This window comes from Apteryx rowi, unplaced genomic scaffold, assembly GCF_003343035.1.
Source record: "Apteryx rowi isolate R43461 unplaced genomic scaffold, aptRow1 scaffold_409, whole genome shotgun sequence".
In the NCBI taxonomy this organism is placed as follows: Eukaryota; Metazoa; Chordata; class Aves; order Apterygiformes; family Apterygidae; genus Apteryx; species Apteryx rowi.
The window spans coordinates 654,053-674,506 of record NW_020450614.1 but is presented as its reverse complement, the minus strand read 5'-3'; the positions used below and the strand labels follow the sequence as shown (position 1 = coordinate 674,506).

Below are 20,454 nucleotides of genomic sequence, written 5' to 3'. Positions count from 1 at the left end.
ATATAATTAAGACATTCAAAAATCATATTTGGTATCATACTTTTATGGGAGGAATATAAATATTCTCATATAAAAATATGGTACCAAGTATGATTCTGACTGTTTTAAGCAAGCACGTGACCCAGCAGCACTAAGCAGGGCAGCAGCAGCGAGCTGTCTGCCTTGGAGGACGCACAGCAGCTGCACTCAGCTGCCAGCTCATCCCAGCAGATTTCTATCCCTGACAGAGGCTGTGAAAGCAGCTACGGTGCAGTCCCATTGAGAAAGGCCTCCTGGATCACTCGCACAATCCAACAAATAAGTAAAATGATAAGGAGAAATGACAGCAGAAATTTAACAGAATAAATATTAAATGCAGTTAAATTTCTTGTTCTCGCTATTGAAGGGTTGTTCCTAGCAGTCAGTGAGTTAGCAAGTCTGTTCCTCTGACATGTATTTACACATGGCCTGTTTCTGCCCTTTTCTTTCTATGCTAATACCATCTTTTGCCCAAATAGTTGTCCTTTCTTCCTGGTGTTTCCCCTCCACATATATAATGAGTAATCACATCCCCTCTTCAATTTTTCACTTAAGCTAAGCAAACTCTTCCAGTGTCCTCTTAAAAACTTTATTTCCAAAATCATCCTAACAGATATTCTCTGAATATGTCCTAGTCTGAGTTCATTCTTCCTGAATCTAAGTGACCAAAACCACATGCAACATTTCCAATTACTTATCAGCACCCTACAGTGACATTCTTATTTCCCTATCCACATTAGAAATTCCTCAAATGATACATTTGCAACCATACTTACCTCTACAAACATATTTATCTCCTTATGGCCACCTCTCACTGATGCTTCAGTCTTATGATGCACTTTTTATGTTCTGAAGTATTTTCTTTTTTCAAATTTGTTTTAAAGTGTTGCATTGTATTCATGTCAGAACTCGGACCTGTAAATGGCCTGCCACTTTTCTTAAGTAAAGCCAATATTGTATTTGCCACTCTATACTCATACAGTAGTTTAACAAGTGCTTTTACTACACAAGATTATAGCTTTCACTGGTCTCAAAGTTCCCACGACTTTTGTACTAGTTACTACAGTATTATACTCACAGTACTGGATAGTACATATGGTCTAATAGTTTTGTCCAAAGACTCTGCCAACCAACTTATCCTCCGTCCCACCTGAGGTGGGCAGACACAAACTGTGATGCATCACTATCACAAAGCCTCACCAAACAAGCACACATGATTAGGAAAAGTCTTGACACAGCATGAGGACAAGGCCCATGCACTCGGATGTCATGAAGAGGACATCAAACTACTGGAGTGATAGGCTGGTTATCAGAAGAACATGGTAGCCCAAGGCCTTCCACTTTCAAATCCCAAGATTATTCAGGTTATCCTGATCCAAGGCAAGAGCTTAGTGACTGTATACCAAATTCCATAATCGTCTACCTGACATGTACAGCATATTGAAGGGACTGCAAGCAAATAGCTCACACCAAGTAACTTGTCCATTGTTTGGTCCTGCTTAATGTTCCTACTGCAGGACCTCGACCAGCGGCACTGCCTGAAGGATGGGGGTACTGTCCTTGAGAAAGCCCTAAAATTACATCCATGCTAGATTCTGCCTTCTCCTGCTATCAGATATCATGAGAATTTCAACTGTTACAGGATAATCACAAACCTAAAGAGAGAATGGAAAATGTACTTGATATGAATTTGCACATTACATAAACTAAAATATACTTGATAGCAGGCTATGGAAACTCAGTTTTACAAAGGCATCAGAACCAGCATATGAATTCAGCTTTTAGAGGGCAGTAGCCGAAAGCCACATGAGAACTGAGCCACATGAGAACTCTCTCTTTAAGCAATTTTTGTGCTGAAAAATATTGCTTTTATCTAAGAGCCTTCAATCTTTGTGCAACAGACACTACAATCAAATTACAGCTGGAGTTTATAATGGAACTTTAATTATGCACAGAGTTCCTTTAGACTGGCTTATGAAATTTCCTTTGTTACTCCTCTTGAAAGGTTTTGGTTCCAAGTTTTATATGAAACCATCAAACTTGTTACAAATTTCACTCTTGCATCTAGTTGTTCTAGGTTTAAAATATTATTTGCTACTTCAGGTAAAAAAAACCCTGAATTTCAAAGTCAATACTTCTGTTATTTTATGCAGATATACATAAACAATTTACCTTTTGATAATCGCCCTGTGTATTCCCAAACTTCTGCTGTGCTAGTTTTCTGATGAGATCTGAAAATAAGCAAGAATATTCCAGAGTTTTAAACTGTACAAATTAGAAAACATGGGGAGAGAGGTTGGTGTGAATTCTACCTTTAAATAGGCACGATGAAATTAAGAACAAACATCAACAGGATAGGCAAGCACATTAGTGTTTCCATAAACTTGTTTAGTACCAACATTTTCAATTTAACTGTATATTTTATGAGAAACCTGGAAGATAACCAGGTTATTAGTACTGTTAATCAGTTCCCACTGAAATGCAGTAAAGGTTTTTCAAGGTCACCCTCTGTATATTAAGCATTATATTTGAAAAGTTCATCATGAGTTTATCAAATCACCTGGACAGATCTGGGTAGCAGTTTTGCTTCATCATGTTTATGACAGGTGCATAGATATGAAATTATATACATAATGTGCAAAATCAGTATATTAACAGTAACTTCTTGACTGAATGGTACAAGGAAGAAGGTCCTTATCTTTCCAACATTACCCTAATTTCTCTTCTTATCAAGCAAACTTGTGCTCTCTCTGGGACCAACAGATCTTGTATGAGAGTATGGAACACAGCCAAAACAAATCAGGAAGCCTAAGACATGCCAAGTTACTGTGAATGCAGCTCCATCCAACAAGCTCATTTCTACCTCATTCACAATATAGACATAGTACAGCCACCACTAAAAAATAAAGTAAGGGCTTAACACAAATAGTGCCACTTAACATTACAAATAACATTTCACCACACTAGTTTCTTTCAGTAAATCCCAGAAGCTGCAAAGAAGGGATCCCAGTTTTGGGACACTACCAGCCTGCCCTTACAGAGCCTTCATTAACACTGATGGCAATGCTGGCAACTGTGGCTCCTGGCCATGCCTGTGAGACCCTGCACTTCAAAAGGGCCCCTGCAGCTCTGCAAACCCTCTGCCACAGAGGGGGCATCAGCAGGTCCGAGTCATACACAGCCTAGGATGGAGCAAAGAAGCAACATCTGGGCATTTGGGAGAGATGACTGACTGAGCCTCTCGCCTCCTATTGGGGAAAAGGAGCGGATTAGGTGGGAGCACTCTGTCCCCCCGCCCATCATGTTCGTACAGAGCTGGGCTTGGTGGTGCTACTGCCCTATCACTAGACTGGCACAGGACTTTTTTGAGGAAACCTGAAGTTACCCGTCCTGTGCATCAAAAAAGGACCCACAGATTCAAAAATAGTTATTTACCACCTAAAACAAAATCCAAACCCTCTAACAAGTTGTAGCACTCATGAAATATGTTCAGTGAGTTCACAGGGGATGTGATCTTACTCTGCTCCTCTAGTTCTACACAAGTCTCACAATAATAACCACCCAAGCAAATAGCTCCTCTGGTCTTCTACTCCATCTCCCACCCCAAAGGAATATTTACTTGACAGATCTGTAGTTTGAACAAACTCTGGTTGTGAGAAATCCTCACAGAAAACTGTTTTGAAGGAAATAAAACACGCAAAGAACTGTAGCCACCAAGACTGTAAATTAAAAAAGAAAAATAATCTGTTAACATATCACAGGACTGTCAAGCCACAAGTCATCAACAGAAGGGAAGTGTATTCTAAGATGCAGAAAGGATGCTAACAGTAGATGACCAAGGACTCTCTGTAGTGAGGCAACCTCAGTTTGGGAAGACTATACACATGCTAGAAGATAAGGCTGAATCCCTCACTAGCAGAAATCAGACTAAAACATATGTAAAATAGCCATTCTGTAAGAACAGAAGAGTTACAATCCTTGCAAATATTCTGAAGCACTGCTATTAAGCATCTTGAATATCAAGAGATCACTGAAAGAAAGGGCACACAACCTCACGGGCAACACACACCTGATCCACAGGTGTCTCAGGTGTCTCACACACAGGGACCAGCCAAGTCCTCCCTGCATCGAGGGCAGAGGGAGGCCATGGTACCTCACAGCATGGGCATTTCGCAGGGGGGGTTCAGCAGCAAAGTATGTAATCAAATGAGGCAGTGTTGCACAAACTCAAAAAGTGTAATTTGCACCAACTGTGTTAGGCAATTTCTTCAGCAGAAATCAAATTTCTTTCTTCTTTTTGTTTAAATCTATATACCTCCCAAATGAGTAAGTTTAAGAAACATTTGGTGCACAGGATATATAATGCAATGAATTTTCTCTACAGCTAGATGTCTTTTAACAATAGGAAAAGGGCTAAAAAAACAACCCTGGGTTTACATATTCATTCAACCATTTAGCATTGTATAATAATACACTGCAGAAGAGTCACTAGAGAGCTACTTCTACAAATTTAAATCAAAATTTGATGGGAAGGAGGAAAAGGAAATAGCTTCTACGATCCTCAGCTGCATAAGCTGGCACCAACCTGCTGTGTGAAGGTAGTCAAATACTGGTGCCAGTTGCCCAGAGAAGCTAAGGAAAAGTCCTAAGCAACCTAACTTCCACATTGTATCTAGCTTTGAAGCTGGCCTGGCTTTGAGAAGGATTTGGATGACAAGACCTCCAGAGGTCCCTTTGAATCTAAATTATTCTAAAATATTCTATAATTATGCTTACTGTTTATTTAAAAATAAATTATTTAATAGGGAAATGAAAACATCACCAGGAGGCACGTAAGAAAGCTAATTTTTGTTATTGACAAAACCTTCAACACATTTGCCATGCAAACACAAGCATCAGGTTGTGACACTGCTCACTGTAGCACAGGGAGGAGACACCTCAGCTAGCATTTAATTCACTCCTCTTCCCGAGATCTTGGTTTGCTTTTATGGATCTCCTTTCTTCCTTAGCTAGAACAGCTCCAGTATTAAAATAAGTTTTTATTTAAACTTGAACTAAGGTAACTCCCCACGACTCTATTCTGCATTACTGGCAGAGTACCTCATAGCTGATTCACCACCTCGAGTCCGATTTCCCTTTCAAATATAAAAAGGCTAGGCAGGTGTAGACAAAGAGTGGTGTCCTCTATTTCCAAATTAACTGGATTACTTCTCAAATCTGTGATTGGCCAGCTGCACACATTGTTTCAGAGGACCAGTAATCCAAGGCTTTAGAGCAGAGCACATTTTATCACTAGGGTTAAACAGATTTACCTTGTGAGGCTCATTTACAAGGCTAATTACATTACTGCTTTACTCTGTCTCCTTCTTGCTCTCATCGCACATGCAAAATGCCATCTGGCCTAGTAAAACTAACTAGCCAGATGAACTGTTAATTTACCAGTGCAATTTGTGGCGAAATACTAAGCACCTCCCTGAGGAGCTCCGTTAAGAAAACATCATCACCAACTGCTTGATAGCATGAGTACTGTGCAAACACACTCCATATTGTATTACTCAGGCAAGAAAATGAGGTCACCACTAGGCTTCCTTCTTAGAACCACTTTACAGAAAGGAATAGCAAAAATAGAGTTTTAAAAATAAGCTGTCTGGCTATTAAGTACCAAGATAAATTAGTTATAAAATCTGCCAAGAAAGCTTTTCAAATCTAGGTGACAGGAAAACAGTTGGAATAAAACCTTTGGGAATGCTACACTTGATCTTCACTCAAACAATTCCACTGAGTCAGTTCAGTCATAGTGTAACTCCAGTATTATTCAAATTATAACTGAAATTAATTTATCCTTTTATGCATAATACAACATATTACGCTTTTATTATGAAAAAGCCTTCAAGCAAACCAGTAACTACCAGGACTGAAGCATTCAACTCATACTGAATGGAGATCTTTGTAACAGCAGTGGAGAATTAAATAGATAATACACATAAGTTAATAATCATTTTAATACCATCTCATTCTAACTCACATCACAGTATTTCATCCCATTTCCCTTCACCTATTATAGAGTCAACAGACTATGCACACACTTAACAGTTCAGTGTTTCTCTGAATATGGGTCAGTTTGACCACATTTAGTGTCCTAAATAAATAGCAATATTGGAAACTATCTATTAGTCTGAAATTAATGAGTTAAAATGGTTTCAAGCTTGTTTTTTTTCCTCTCTAATTATGACTTAGATGTATAAACAACTGCAAGTCCTGTAAAAACGTACACCAGAAAAGCTGTATGGCATGTAGTTCAGATTCCTCAGAGACAACAAAATCTTTTGGGCATCTTAGAACAAGTTTTACTTAAGTTCAGTTTAATGATATTTTAAAATGCTTCATTTGACTTCAGTGTGGCTTTGGTTGCTACCCCCCAAACTTAGAAAGCCTCTTGCCATTAACTTTAATCTATGGTCAGATTTAACACCCATTGAAGAGGTGTCTCCTCCAGCAGGTGACCTAGGCTCCTGCCCTTTACTGCCACATAATTACTTAATGCTTCTGCTCATACTGTCCCTAATCCTAGAGCTATCATTCGGCTCCAGTTCTACTGCAGAGCTAGGTGGGAGCTCAGTCACGTTGACGGCAGAAGAATCCAACATGCACATTAATGCAGAGAGCGCAGAGTGGGTCCTGTTGCGTTGCTCACCCCATGAGGAGGATCCTTGCCTCCTTCCACAGAGCAAGAAGGAAACTCACTCTGTAGGCCAGATGGGAAGTCTCAGAGCTGAGGAGGTCTTCCCACTTATTGCACAATAGGAGACCACTTCAGCCTACAGATGAGGAGTCTAGTCCATGCATTCCCTTCTACAATCTATATCATTCCTCTCCACCTCCAAATTCAAGCTGTTTAAGAGCTCTATTAATGGTCAGAAGAGTTCACTCCCTTCTTTACAAGGTCTCCTTCAGGCAGACTGGGGCCACAATCCCTGTCTCCGAACTAAGAGGGGAAAAATTGGCCTTCTCTGACAGCTTGCCAAAATGTTGAGGGAAGAAGTTTTCTCCCTATGCAATTCCCAGGTTTTCTTCTCTGAGTTACCAGAAACATCAAATTGCTTCAGCTTCCATCCTTTGCCTCTCTCTGGAGAACAGCGGGTCCCTCTTCTCTCCGAGCAGAACTCCTGAGCTGCGTCTCCACTCCCCCTGCTCTGAAGCTCTCGCATAAGACCACCTACTTGTATTACAGAGATGGTAAAAGAAAATTCTCTGTTCAACTGCATGTTTATTCATCTGCATTAAAGAAATACTTGAACCTCATGTTCAAAACCCAAAATCTTAGACCATCAGCCATTTCTTTGCGTAAGGAAAAAAAGGAGCCTGGCAATTGTTCCTCCCTGCTGACACGCAAAATGATGTCCCAGAACCTGTTATTCTAACAAAGGCTAGGAGAACTTGTTTGAATGGAGGTTAAACATGACAAATGCATACTAAATTGCTGAAGCATTTTTACTTCTCATCTGCTATGGTAATCTGCCCTTTCACCCTCTTCTGCCTTTACTATGCTATTTCCTCTCCCCAGCATGACCATCTTCCATTCTCACTGACTCTTTCTCCAGTTAGAGTGATTAAAAGCAAAAGAAATACTCTACATTTCCAGCTTATCCTAGAATACTCTGGCCCTGCCTCCAGCAACACATAAAATGAAACAAGAGGCAAATACAAGGTAAGTGCATTTAAGGTCACAGCAGACTTGGAGCATGCACTGCTTTAATCATAGTTTAAAGGATGAGCTACGAGACTGCCTAGAAATGAGTCTCAGGTTATACTGGGTGCAAAGAGGGGTAATGTGAGAGAGGGATAGAGCTGCAATAGGAAACAGGACAAGGAGATGAACAGCTATGAGCATGATAGGAAACTGTAGGAGTCATCTAAACAGGGTGCACTTTAATCAGAGAATAGGGAGCTAAGTGAAGTGCAATTACTGGAGATGTGAAATTGCGGAGCAGCAACTGCTGCCAAGGGAGCAGGCTACAATAGCAGGGACATGAAATTAACCCTCCTGACAGAAAATATCACCATTCCAATGAAGAAATTATACAGCAGTGGATCAGATAATAGTAATGATCAATGAACTTCTTTCACACGTACAAAAAGCTCCCTAATTTTCTGAAACGGTAGTTGAAAGAATGGAAGTTTTATAATTAGCTTCCTCAAGGTTGTTATTAGTCAGGAAGACCAAATAGATAATGCAAGTCTTCTACAGAAAATCCTCACACACTGCAGCTACCCAAGACTAGGTTTATTCCTTTAGTGCAGTAGTCACATTTTCTGTTTAGGCACTTTCCACCTTCCATCAGCATGAAGACAAAACATGAAAGAGTTGGACCAGAAAAAGGTTTAAAGAAAAAGAAATAGCCAAAACATTAATTGTTATGGGACACCTAGAATGAAAGATCTCTCCTTTGAAAATAATCTTTGCAGGGACTGGTTCTTCTTTGCTACAAAGAAACTTCTGTTCTTGTTGAAGTATTGGAAAAAGAACAAAAAGAGAGATGCCTTTAGAAAAAATTCTCTGCTTAGGAGTCTGAAATAAATTTGCATATATCATGCAAACAAAGTCAAGTAGAAAGCTTTGAAGAAGTACCACACACTGAAACTGCATTCTGTCATTTTCTTAAGACACTGAAACTTCTGTAGTGCATTGTTTATGCCACTGCAGCTATTCTTTGCCATTCATTTTGTTTGCAGTAGCTACCTAAAGTTCTCTCTAGGCCACCATCTGGTAAGGATTTACAACAGATTAAGGGCAAAGATTTAACTTGATGGACTGTATATGCTTGTCTGGTTCAGCACACTGTACAGACTGAGCAACTTCTTCATAGTTAGTGGGCTATGTAGATGGACCAGACTTACAACTTTGATCAAAGTAATAAATATTTAGGCTGCATGAACAACAGTGTTTTCCTTACAGGTCAAATTTCCTGCTCCTTGCCTCCCCAGAAGTTCCCTGTAAACTGAGAAAAGCACAGAATCTATCTTCATACTCCATAACCTGAGCCTATGGAAATATAAATGCAGATAATTGGGAGCGACACACTGGAGCCCTGCTGCTACTGGCTTTTAATAACCTCTGCAACTGGCTTTCTGGCAACTTCACTTTGATTTTGCAGAATTCCAGCTCTGTGTTCTTTGATTTTGCAAGGGCAAGAATTTTCCACCTATTCAGTAACTATGCATGTATATTGGTTCAAAGTATTACAGAGATTGCTGCTTCATTCAAAAGAAAGCGCTTTTATTTGAAATAGGAAACGCACTCTTTCCTCCAAGCAGGTTTCAGGGACAAAGTCATCTTCCCTGTGTAAAATCTGACCAATGTGTGTATTTTCAACAGATGAACGAATATTGCTTTTCAATATACACTGCACAGCAAGGTACCTGACAAAGGTGGTGATAAAAGTTTTCCCTGATGAGAACTTCCAAAAATCAGCAAGGCTGCTGCTCTGAAGAAAGGCTTTAAGTTTGTATTTGTTCTGTACAGGTGCACCCAGGCACCTTTAAGCCGAGTTAGACATCCAAAGCAATACATTTTATTAGTAAAATAAACAACTGTAATGACTTTTAAAGCTCACAAAAATAATTTGGTGTTTTTTCAGAGAATAGAAAGATTCTGACTTAGACAATACAGGACATAATCGCAGAACTGTTTTTAGATAAGAAGATAGGGATCTGCAAACTGCAAAAAAAACAAGAAAACAAAAGAACACTTATCAAAACAGTTTTTTTTTTTTTTCCTAGGTAACTGGTAACCTTTCTCCAAGATGCATATATTGATAAATTAATCAGATTAAACTACAATGGCTGATATCTGTGACAGCTAGTTTCCTTTCTAACAAGAAAATAACTTGGTTGTGGAAAAGGAAGATGACATACTCAAAGCTTCAAGATCAATATGGAAAGATTTGATACTGTTAAAAGAAAACAATCACTAAAATATTAAATAATACTTGTACATTTATTTTGCTGAAGTAACTTTTGAATAGTGCCTACCCACTTTGAAAAATGTGTAACTTGTTCAGATCTGAATGTTACACAAAGCAGCTTAAAAAAGCAGTATACAAAAGAAACAAGTTGAGAACCAATAAAAAGGGGGGGGGAGGAGGAATTTATAATTCTAAAAACTTTAAATCTAACTATTCACTATGAGAACTGCAGAAACAAGATTTGTGGCCAAGATTTATCAGATTCTTGTTACTTTGGCTGCCATCATTCAAGAAACACATCCATCACCGAACAACAATTACGAGTTTATTGCTTTTAAATAACAACCTAAATGACTTGTTAGGGCAAAAAATAATAAAAAAAAGCCTAGAAGGCTAGGCTAATCCTGCTAATTATGGAGATAAAGGCCTCTATAACAGAGAAAAGAGAAAGTCAAATGATCCCTGCTTTTCCAATAGCAGACAATACAGAATCTCACATGATTCATTCAAAATGCTGCATAACAGGGACATAACAGCCAAAATGATAAAAGGAACTGAGAGGTCCCTTAGACTTTTGGAAATGTTACCCCTGAAAGAACAAGGACATTCCCCCTCTACCAATGTCAGTTCCATGAACTACAAATTGTACTAAAAAGAGAATGAAATTCAACACTATGTGGCTAGATAAGCTTGTAGCAATTAAATGGAGCAGAAGGATGGACACTGGAGCACCAAGCCAGGAAAAACAGGGAGCCTCAGCTGAGTGGTCTGAAGACCCACAAAATGCCTGCAATAGGAGATAACTTTCAAGAGATTCACACACGAAACACACTTGCAGAGAATCTGACTGATAGGAAACCTACTCTAGCCCATTTCTAGCTATACGAGATGCTGCAGGCATGCTCTGGAAGTCCTGAAAAAGCTTTCGTACCTCCAGTGCTTCAGATTTGCTGAGCACAGTTTTGTTAACAGAGAAAGGGACACCAAGAACTACATTCTTCACTCGGTATATTCTCAGACTGTGATGATGCACTGGCTTCTGAAAGGCAAAATTTAGGCTTTGTCCAAGTCGATACCCACGCTACTTATCTCCTTGCTATTAGATGCTACATGGGATGGCCAATCTTTTACAGAAATAAACAAAAAAAAATTGTACACAAATTATTAAGGGCTGAATTCAATATTTTACTGCAATTGCGAGTGCACGGGTACCACGCTACAGCCAATGTAACTAATGTTAACCTCCCCCCTCAACACATGACACATTTAATAGTAATAATTATCCAAACAAATGCATTTCTAGGTTATAATAGCTTAGCTTTTTTCTTTAAAAATTATTTTATATTAGGATAAATGCTATCAATGAAGGTTCTTTACCTATAATGATATGGAAGTCCTACCACAATACAGTCCTGTATCTCCCCCTTCCTTGTAGCCCGAGCTTCTGGATCCAGCTACAGCAGAACTTGCAGCCCCTGCACTCTGGGGAACAAAATACTGCCTATCAGCTCTTCCATTATAGCTTCTGTCTCCCACTAATGCCTAGACAAACAAAACAAGGCCAAGACACAGGTTCAAGCACTGGCCTGTGACTGCCATACTGCAACTATTAGCAGGGTTCTCAAGCCAGATAGTGCTCTTCCAGAAGATACCCAACCTATTTGCCAGAAGACATCCCCAAAAGACAGAGAGGATATACATGTCTTACTTGGAAGGGGCTGAAGGCAGTTTAGGTTTGGGAAATATGAGCTGGGCCTCAATACCAAAGATTTACCACCTGTGGTAATGTCAGTTCTGAACAACTTCTCCACAGAAAGTAACCCCACTCCCTCAGACTCAGTTTGAGGTTCATTTGCATTAATTTCTCTCTTAACACTGTTGAAGCTGTGCAGCTGGATTGTCATTTTCCAAATGCTGCTGAGGCCTGTCTTCTCTCCTAGGCACAACTGACAGATAGTATTAAAAGAAATCTAGGACAAACTCTGAGGATAGTGTGGAGAGAAGGTCCCAGATGTAAGTATATTGCAAAATTTTCAGATGATCCAGCTATGCTACACTCTGATTAAACAAATCATATTTTCGACATAAATATCCGTCTCAAAAACAGAATCCTTGTTTACATAATCCAAAAAGAGTGGGCTGGAAGACATCAGAGAAGTGTTAATGTCTACAACTGTATTTTTCTATTGTGGCCTTTAGTAGATAGTATGTATAACCCTCCCATCCCCATCCACAAAAAACTCCTTTTGACAAGTAATCTGTTAAATCAGTCTACAGTGGGGAATAGTTGGGGAGAAAGGAATTACGTTTCTGATGCATAAGAAAGTACAAAAAAGTAGAGCTCAAATCTGCTTCAGAAACATTTTCAGAAGCATTCCCTGTTTACATATGTACGTCATCACTCAACTTCCCAGAATGAAGTGACCAATAATTTTTTAAACACTATTTCCTTAAGTGTATATGAACAGGCAGAGGAAGGAAGATGCCAATTTACCTTGTATTCTCCTGCTGCTCAGTTTTCCACAGTATTCCCAGCCTTAGACGCAAGGCATTTCTTTCATTGCATACACCATATTACCAAATAAAGGTGCACTCCAAGTTCCCCACTTATCCCAGCTCTACCCAAATGACACCACTGCTGCTATGCTATACACAACCTCTATCACCATTGAAACTCGCATTTTTGATATACATGCTTCAGCTACTACTCCAAACTAACGTCACAGCTCTAGCCACGGTGTGGAAGAAACAGTGAAGGGATGTGGTGAAGGCACTGACTATACAGCGTACTGAAACTGCCATTTCACAATACAGCTTGGCCAACCTACGGCTAACTTGCTGTGAGGCAGCTCTTGCTCTCCCTCTCCACCTCCCAGCTCCTGCACCAGCAAGTGCATCAGTGCTCCTGACCCAACTCCAGAAAGTAAACTTTAAGAAAAATAATCATGTGTGCAGGGCATAGCTGTCAAACACTAGCTTCAGAAGCAGTGCATCACACCTTTGCACTTCCATGCCCAAGCTAATACTGAGACTTCGCACAACTGGAAAAGGCTATCATAATTAAGTTTTTACAAAATGCCATTATTGCTTTGGGAACCTGAGCAGTATGTTACATTGCCAAAGTGCAATGTTTGCACATAGCAGCTTGAGTCAGAGCCCAAGCGCAGTTCTTTTGCTGCTCACTGGTGCAAACATGAACAACATTTCTGGGAAAGTCTCAAGTCTAAGAACAAAAGGGGACTTCTAGATCTGCACCACTGAATTTAGCTCCAGTGCCACCACCTCAGTCACATGCACATCTCACACAGGTATCACTGAAACGCTTATACAAATGATGCAAGGAAATCAGTGCCAAAAGCCATATTTTGTCTACTATCAGGTTGAAACTACCCCCCCCCAAAAAAAGTATTTATTTTACTGAGCTTCTTGAAGCTATTCTGCACAGATACCAATCAGAACACTACAAATCTTATTTTGAATTTGCCCAGATGCTTTTTTGGTAGGGGAGCTGTGGAAGATTTGTTACTACCAAGAAGCAAAACCGAAGTAGAAATAGACAATGAAAACCTAAAGAGTAGCCAAAAATAAAATTAATTTTACACAAAAAAATAAAATTCTGCTTAACTGAGTTTAACTGAGTAGGTGATAAAGTGTCTTGATAATTAGCTTTAGAACCTCACATCTAAACACAGTTAATGTATAAAAAAAACACACCCTAGGAGCTCATTAAACCTACCTCCGACAAGAGGGTTTTGCATATGCTTTCTTCTCTTTCCACATAAAATTATGTGGAAATAACTAATTTTTTAATGATTAAAATGTTTTAATTGCTCAATACACTCATGTGAGATACTAATTTCAAAGACAGGGAACACAAGGTTAAAGTGCTAAACTCTACAATTTGCAGCTGCTGTGAAAGACTGGCCATGGCATCTTCTCCAATATTGCAGGTGAGATGAAAGGAGGAACGAAGGGGTCAGAGGCAGGACTTGCATTAAAAAAAAAAAAAAAAAAAAACAGTCAAGCTCCGAACTTCAGTCTTATACTCAAACTATTCAACAAATGGCACTCAGCAAACATGAAAGAATTTAGAAGTGTAGCCCAGGCCTAAAAAAATGGCTTGTGTTCTCCTTCCCAACAAATGAATAGTACACTTAACTCTTTATACCGTGTTTTGCCCAGGAAGGGCCTGCATTCAACAACTTATTTTTACGCTACTTCAGCAGGAGCAGGGCGTTCTGAGTCCGGTGCTTCCAGAATAGAAAGCAGAAGCTGGAATAAAGGAATCTTGTAATTTAACATAAGTAACAAGACTGTCCTGCAACACATTCAAGTACACTACTGCACCAAACATGCCTCTAAGTTGTTGTCTGATTTCATCTAAAAAGAGGGGAAAGTTTTATTCTTAGCTTGCTTCCTTCGTGAAGGCTTCGCACTTGAGTTACAGGACACAAGCTGCGAAGCCGAGGAGTAGCTGTGCGTGCTGCTGGCAGGTGGGCTCTCGCATTAACACCCTCTGACTGCAACTCGTTTCCGTGGCAACGAAGACAGGCCACACTAAGGCGCTCAGGTGCCCAGAGCGTGGCGCTGACCATGCGCCCTGCCCCGTCTACAGCAAGGTCGCACCTGAAAGCCTCTAGCGCAACAGGCAACGTACACCGCGCCACAACCACGCGCTGACTTCGCTTCCTTAATTAATCAATGCCTCAGCTTATAACAAATTCTAAAGAGGAAAAGACAAAAACTGACCATTTGTTTTGTTAGACAGCCTCTTAGCTGAGTGGTACAAACAACCTGGAATACACGACAGCATTAAAATTTTAGGTAGCCAATAAAAGTATCTAAATAACTTTTCAGACTTGCCAGCATGCAAATACTTTTAAAATAACTTTTCCCAAAGACTCTGCTGTACTTCCTATTTTGCCTTATCATAAGGACTAAAGCTCGTACCAGCTTTCTTCCTTTCTTGGGCTTGCTTAGGACTGAAGGAGTATAACATTGATACTGTTAACATACTCAGCTTCATCTGACCACTACTGCAAACGCAAAACCGAGTTGTAAATGCAGGAAGGTCTACATGCAATTTGACAATCCTGTCACATTCCCCCCCCACCAAGCTAAGAGTACTAACAGTAGACTCAAAAAACCAAACATCAAATACTTACTAGTATTAGGAGGGAAAAAAAAATAAGACTACTAAGATCAAAGTACAAATGATTGATGCAGAGTCCTGCAGGTGAATCACATTTCTCTTCTACATTATGCTTCTCTACATATACACTGGGGAATCAACCTGGAGTTAACGCTTCGGAAGCACCAGACTCATTGGAATGACAAACATCTGAGATAGAAATGTTGACAGGGCTTGCTTAAAGATCCACACACATTTGTGTTTATCTTTGTTTTCATCTCTGAACCAGAACAAACTCTGTTTCAGTTACATATTTGAAATGTTTTTAAACTGCTAACTACACCATTAATACACTGAATGTGAAAATAGAACAGCATATGGCAAAAGAGATTATAGGGATTAACCAATTACATGGTATGACTCAAACCTACATGATCCTTCAAATCTGTATTTTGCAGTGAGGTATGTGGGGGCATGGGAAAAGGACTTCACATAATGCAAATTTAGAAGACAAACTTCTAAAAATAACTGATTTGTAAAGTAACTGCTGGGAAGGAAGGAGAGGTGTGAGATGTTCTTAGCTTGTAAGTTCTGAACAAGTGATTCACTTTCGGATCTCTCCTTTTTCTTCTGTGCTGGATTTTACAAACACCTACTACTTGTTGCAGAACTTACTACAAGCAGTGCTGGAGGACTACAATCTTGCTAGTAAACTCTATTATTTACAGACTTAGGCCACATAATATTATATTTTACATACAGGTTTATAGACCAAATTCCTGTTAATATAAAGACACATGACATATCTCACTGAATTCAAATATTTCCACTCATAAGAGAATAAGATATTCAAGGGGGGGCTTTAGCAGAAGGAAGGCCTGTTTCTGAGAGTTGAATGCAGAGGACAACCTTAACACATCAGGTCTCACAGAGAGAGAAATAGTTCACCTGCACATTTCATAGAAGGAAAGAGGCTACAAAAGCAGAGGTATCTGCAAAACAAGCTCCTCCAAAAGGTGACATTCCTGCCAAGCTTCATGCAATTGCCCTCACCACACTATGTGCAAGATCTGCTCAGAAGATGGATCCCACAGGAAACAGGTCAGGTTTATGTTCTCCAGGTTAACACCTGGGACTCTGGGCATTTGTCTAAATATAATTTTAACTCATTCAAGTTCATTTGACTTCATTCTTCTGCAGCTACTGAAAAAATGTCAAAAGCAAAAGCACATATAGTTTACAGGTATCATACAGGTATGTGACCAGAGACTTTTTTTTAAGAGCTATTTCTTACTCAGACTTTAATTTAAAGTTTTCAATTATAACTGAAAGAGTGTGCTACAAAATAACATAAGCTTCTTCTATACACAGAGCTAAAACATCAAAATGAATCAGTAACAAACCAGTCATTCCTAGATTTAATCAAAACTTCACCTCAGCATAATTTTAAATGCTAATATTATACCAATAAATTTGCATTTTCTTTTAATGGCTAAATGAAGCTAAAAGCACGTTGAATAGTTAAATCAATTCAAGCACCAAATCCACAAACACACATTTCCTCTAACGCGCTTTCCTATGAATGCAGCCTCAAAAAGCATACACGCTTCTTTGCCAAGATCTTAACTTCTCCTTCAGAACAGGAGACAACTTAGTAGAAAAGGAATGGAAAAGTATCCTAATAAAACAAATGCAGTCTCAAGTCTTAACCTTCAGCTCACAGAGGAACAAGAAGTTACATGCAGCTGTATAATGTAACTGCCCTTATGTATGACTTGACCGTATACACACGGATAGGGAAACAAATCAAATTTATTTTAAGTTGCTAGGTTTTTGTGACCCTTCCTAGGCTAAACCTCATAATAACGTAAAAACCTAAATGCTTATCACAATACACAACATGCAAGTCAGAGATCTACCTACTTTGGATTTAACATTAAATGTAAAGCAATTTATGCTTTACTCTTACCCCATGTTTCTGAACATGCGTAAGAAAAAATTTCAGTCAAAAAAAAGCCCTAAATGCATCAATGACAGCTTTTGAGATACATAAGAGTCATGTCAAACTTCTATCATTACCTCCTCCCCCACAACAATTCAAAAAAAAAAAAAGTTATTTTATGTGGCACTCCACACATTCCCAGACTACATTATGTGCTACTAACATTTACTTATCTCTATATCATTTACTTCTAAAGTGTGGTCTTGTTATCTACACCAGGATAAACACTTTGGCAGTAAGTCCATATAAAAAAACAAAAACCTAAAATTTATCTACTTACCTTGAGGAAAAGAATTGGGTTGCACTAAATAAAGGAAATCATGGACTATTTTAAACAAAATTCCCATTGGTCCAGGTTCATGGTATGCACCTGTATCATACGTCTTGGCAGGTACAAATCCAAAATCCAAAGTCCCAGGAGGTGGTTTGTATATAGGCTGAACCTCTGAAATAGTATTTCCACAAAACAGCAGCAGCAGCAAACAGAGTTCCACAGCCATAGCTAGCAGTATTCATAAAACTGGAGGTAGAGATATTTGTTCCACCAAGCCTAGAAATCTTCAATACATTCACTTGGATGTTAACTTTCCAGCCAGGAAAACACTGGTGTCTTCAGACCTTTTACTCTTGAATGTGTTCTTGCTTCAGAGTGGTACAGAAGCTTCTTATGGAAACCACTCAACACACCATCTCTGGCAAAGAACAAGAAACAGCTCGTTAAAGTGTGTGCATGCAAACAGGGAGGCGCAAGGTACCCGCACTCTTCTGCGGCAATTGAGCATAGCAATAATTGCAAGGCAAGCTGGATGGGACAGAAAAGAAACAAACCTGAAGTTTGTGAATAGAAGGGTCTGTTATATACACAGTACTTGAAATAGGTTAAAAAACAATTATGCACAACTCCAGGTCAGTGAGCTTTTAAAAACAAATGAAGGACAGCACTCAGACATCTACAAGGGAAACAAACAAAATCAGAGGAACAACATCTGAATTGCAGTTCTAGCCAAGTAAGGTGTCATGTCACAACAGCTACACAATGCATTTAATCAACAGTTCACTTAAAACACAAGGCATTTAAACAGCCACCTGATGCTACTGTAGCTGATGGTAATTATTACAAATCATATCCTGAAGCTCCTTTAATATTTAACCTAAATGTATTTATATTATATTTATAACCTTCCAGTCTGTAGAACAGTTCTTTTCCTTGACCTGCATGAGTTAGCACAGGTCTCACAAGGGTTCCCAACTAAGGCCCCAGGTTCCACCTCCCGGAAGAATTTAAGCTTCCCTTCATTTTGCCATGTCAGCAATAGCTGGCTACAGGAAAGTATTGTTTCCATAATTCCTACTGTTGATAACTGCAATGTCCTTCTGGTACCCGAAACACTGAAGAGACAGCAAGTAATATATAGAGATGTAAAGATAATAATTTCTAGTCAAAAACGAAATATGGACTACAGCATTGACAATTTTTTTCCAAAAATAAGATAACCTGAGCAAAAATATCCTACATATTTTGTGTTACACATGCTCTTTTTAAGAAGGCAAATAAAATAACAGAAACTAGCCCACTCTTTCACTAAAAGAAAGCCAAATTACTTAATAGGGCCTGATTACTCTAGATTCACTCACCGGCTCTGCCAACTACTCCTCGTCTCCTAGGCATCCTCAAAGACAGAGCAAAAAGAATTTATTCGCCACTGCTAAGTAAAACACCTTCCCTGACAGGTGAGGACTGGTCTCATTAAATATTTTCTATTAACTCAAAGTATTGAAAGACTATCCTCAGGAGACTGCACAGTCAACTCAACAACTTTTATTTGCAGCTTTTTATAGCTGAGTGACATCAAGATGACTTCTAATGCATATGCATCTTTGAGAAAGTTGTGAATCTACTAGACCTCACCAGTTTTATCTACTGTCACGTAAAAAACGCAAGCAAAAAAAATTCCCAAGTTTCAGACAAAACATCTGACCAAATCTCCATCTACCTGGGGCTTGGCAAAAATCCTTCAATTCAGCCTGGGCCCTGAACAAACAAAAGATGACAGAGAAGCCTCTGCCCTTTTTTGACTTTGGAAGTTGCACACATTTGATGAGTGTGTCAACTATCACCGCAAAACCCAGGACTTTCCTATCCATCAGGCTGGCCTCCTAGGAAGGATCTGCAGGGACCTACCAAATGCCACTAGCGGGGACGCTTGGGAAAGTCACCACCCAGGACGAGCTGCCCACCTCAACTGTTGTGCTGCTGTGCTGGGTGCTCCAACGGCCTTTGCTCAGGATGTTCTGTCTCTGTCGCCACTTCAGTAGCGCTACCTAGTAGAAATATGTTTTTAATCCCCATCTTAGGCTTCAGACCATCACTTGCAAGAATGATGGCAAAATAATGCAAACACCTCATGGCTTCAGTCAGCCCCATCCTACACCAATGCTTTGGCTTCCAAGGCGCTTCCACGTCAAAGACATTCGAAAGACAGAAGACTGCAGTGTTAGTGGTAAAGAGAGACTTAATCTCTCTCATCCTTTACAGTCTCTGGTAATACACTGGCTACTTTTTAGAACAAGCAACAGTAATCTGGACGGACTTGCAACAACCGACCTCGCAGACTTATTTACCACTCCTTCCTGCATTCAAAGGATAGATCAGCGTCAAGGAAAACATATGGAACAGAAGAATACAAGACCAGACCAAAGAGCTGGAACCAGTTCTGTTTCCCTAAGGTCCAATCTAGTTACAGAGAAAAACTCAAAGCTATCTTTTCCCCTCATGGCTACTGAAAAGGAGAAAAGAACCAGCAGTAATAATCCTCTGAATATCAGAATTATCCAAGCCATTTTCAAAAACGCGGTGTTCCCAACCACTCCGTAACGATGCTCAACACAGAAATGTAAGACTTTAGAACACATTAAACCATGAAGAGTTTCATAGATGGAAGAGCATGTTTTGTGAAAGAATAATGAAAGAACTTGTGAATAATGAAAGACAAAAATTTCAAGATCTAACATATTCTTTTTGTTCCTTTAAAGTTTTCTTGAAACTAGTTTTCTTCAGCCGAAAAGATATTTTTAAGTAGATTTCTCTCTTCTATGCACCTGGCACTCTAGGGTCGAACACAGCAATTGAAAATGCTTAGGTTGCATTTATTATCAGATCTACAGAAACTCTATAGGAAAAAAATATAACAAGACCAGAACTAAGAGCAAAAGATTATTTTTATATCCTCTTAATGACAGAGCAGTCAAGGTTGATGCAATACAGTTCAGCTTGGTTTTCTTTAATAAAAAAAATTTGAACACACTTTTTCTGAGCAAAGTTTAGGTTTCTGGATATT

At 39.3% G+C, this 20,454-nt stretch overlaps 1 protein-coding gene across 1 annotated transcript in view; it reads right to left on the bottom strand.

The window, feature by feature from the left end:
- PROM1 (prominin 1) overlaps positions 1-19,389 on the bottom strand; it is a 58,959-nt gene extending 39,570 nt beyond the window's left edge. Inside the window, exons 1-3 of the mRNA XM_026075646.1 lie at positions 19,355-19,389; positions 17,397-17,808; positions 2,191-2,249 (exon numbers count right to left, since the gene is read on the bottom strand). Of these exons, the coding sequence (XP_025931431.1) occupies positions 2,191-2,249; positions 17,397-17,616 (279 nt within the window). The 5' untranslated portion in view covers positions 17,617-17,808; positions 19,355-19,389. The remainder of the gene's footprint in view (positions 1-2,190; positions 2,250-17,396; positions 17,809-19,354) is intronic.
- Positions 19,390-20,454: the final 1,065 nt, after the last annotated feature.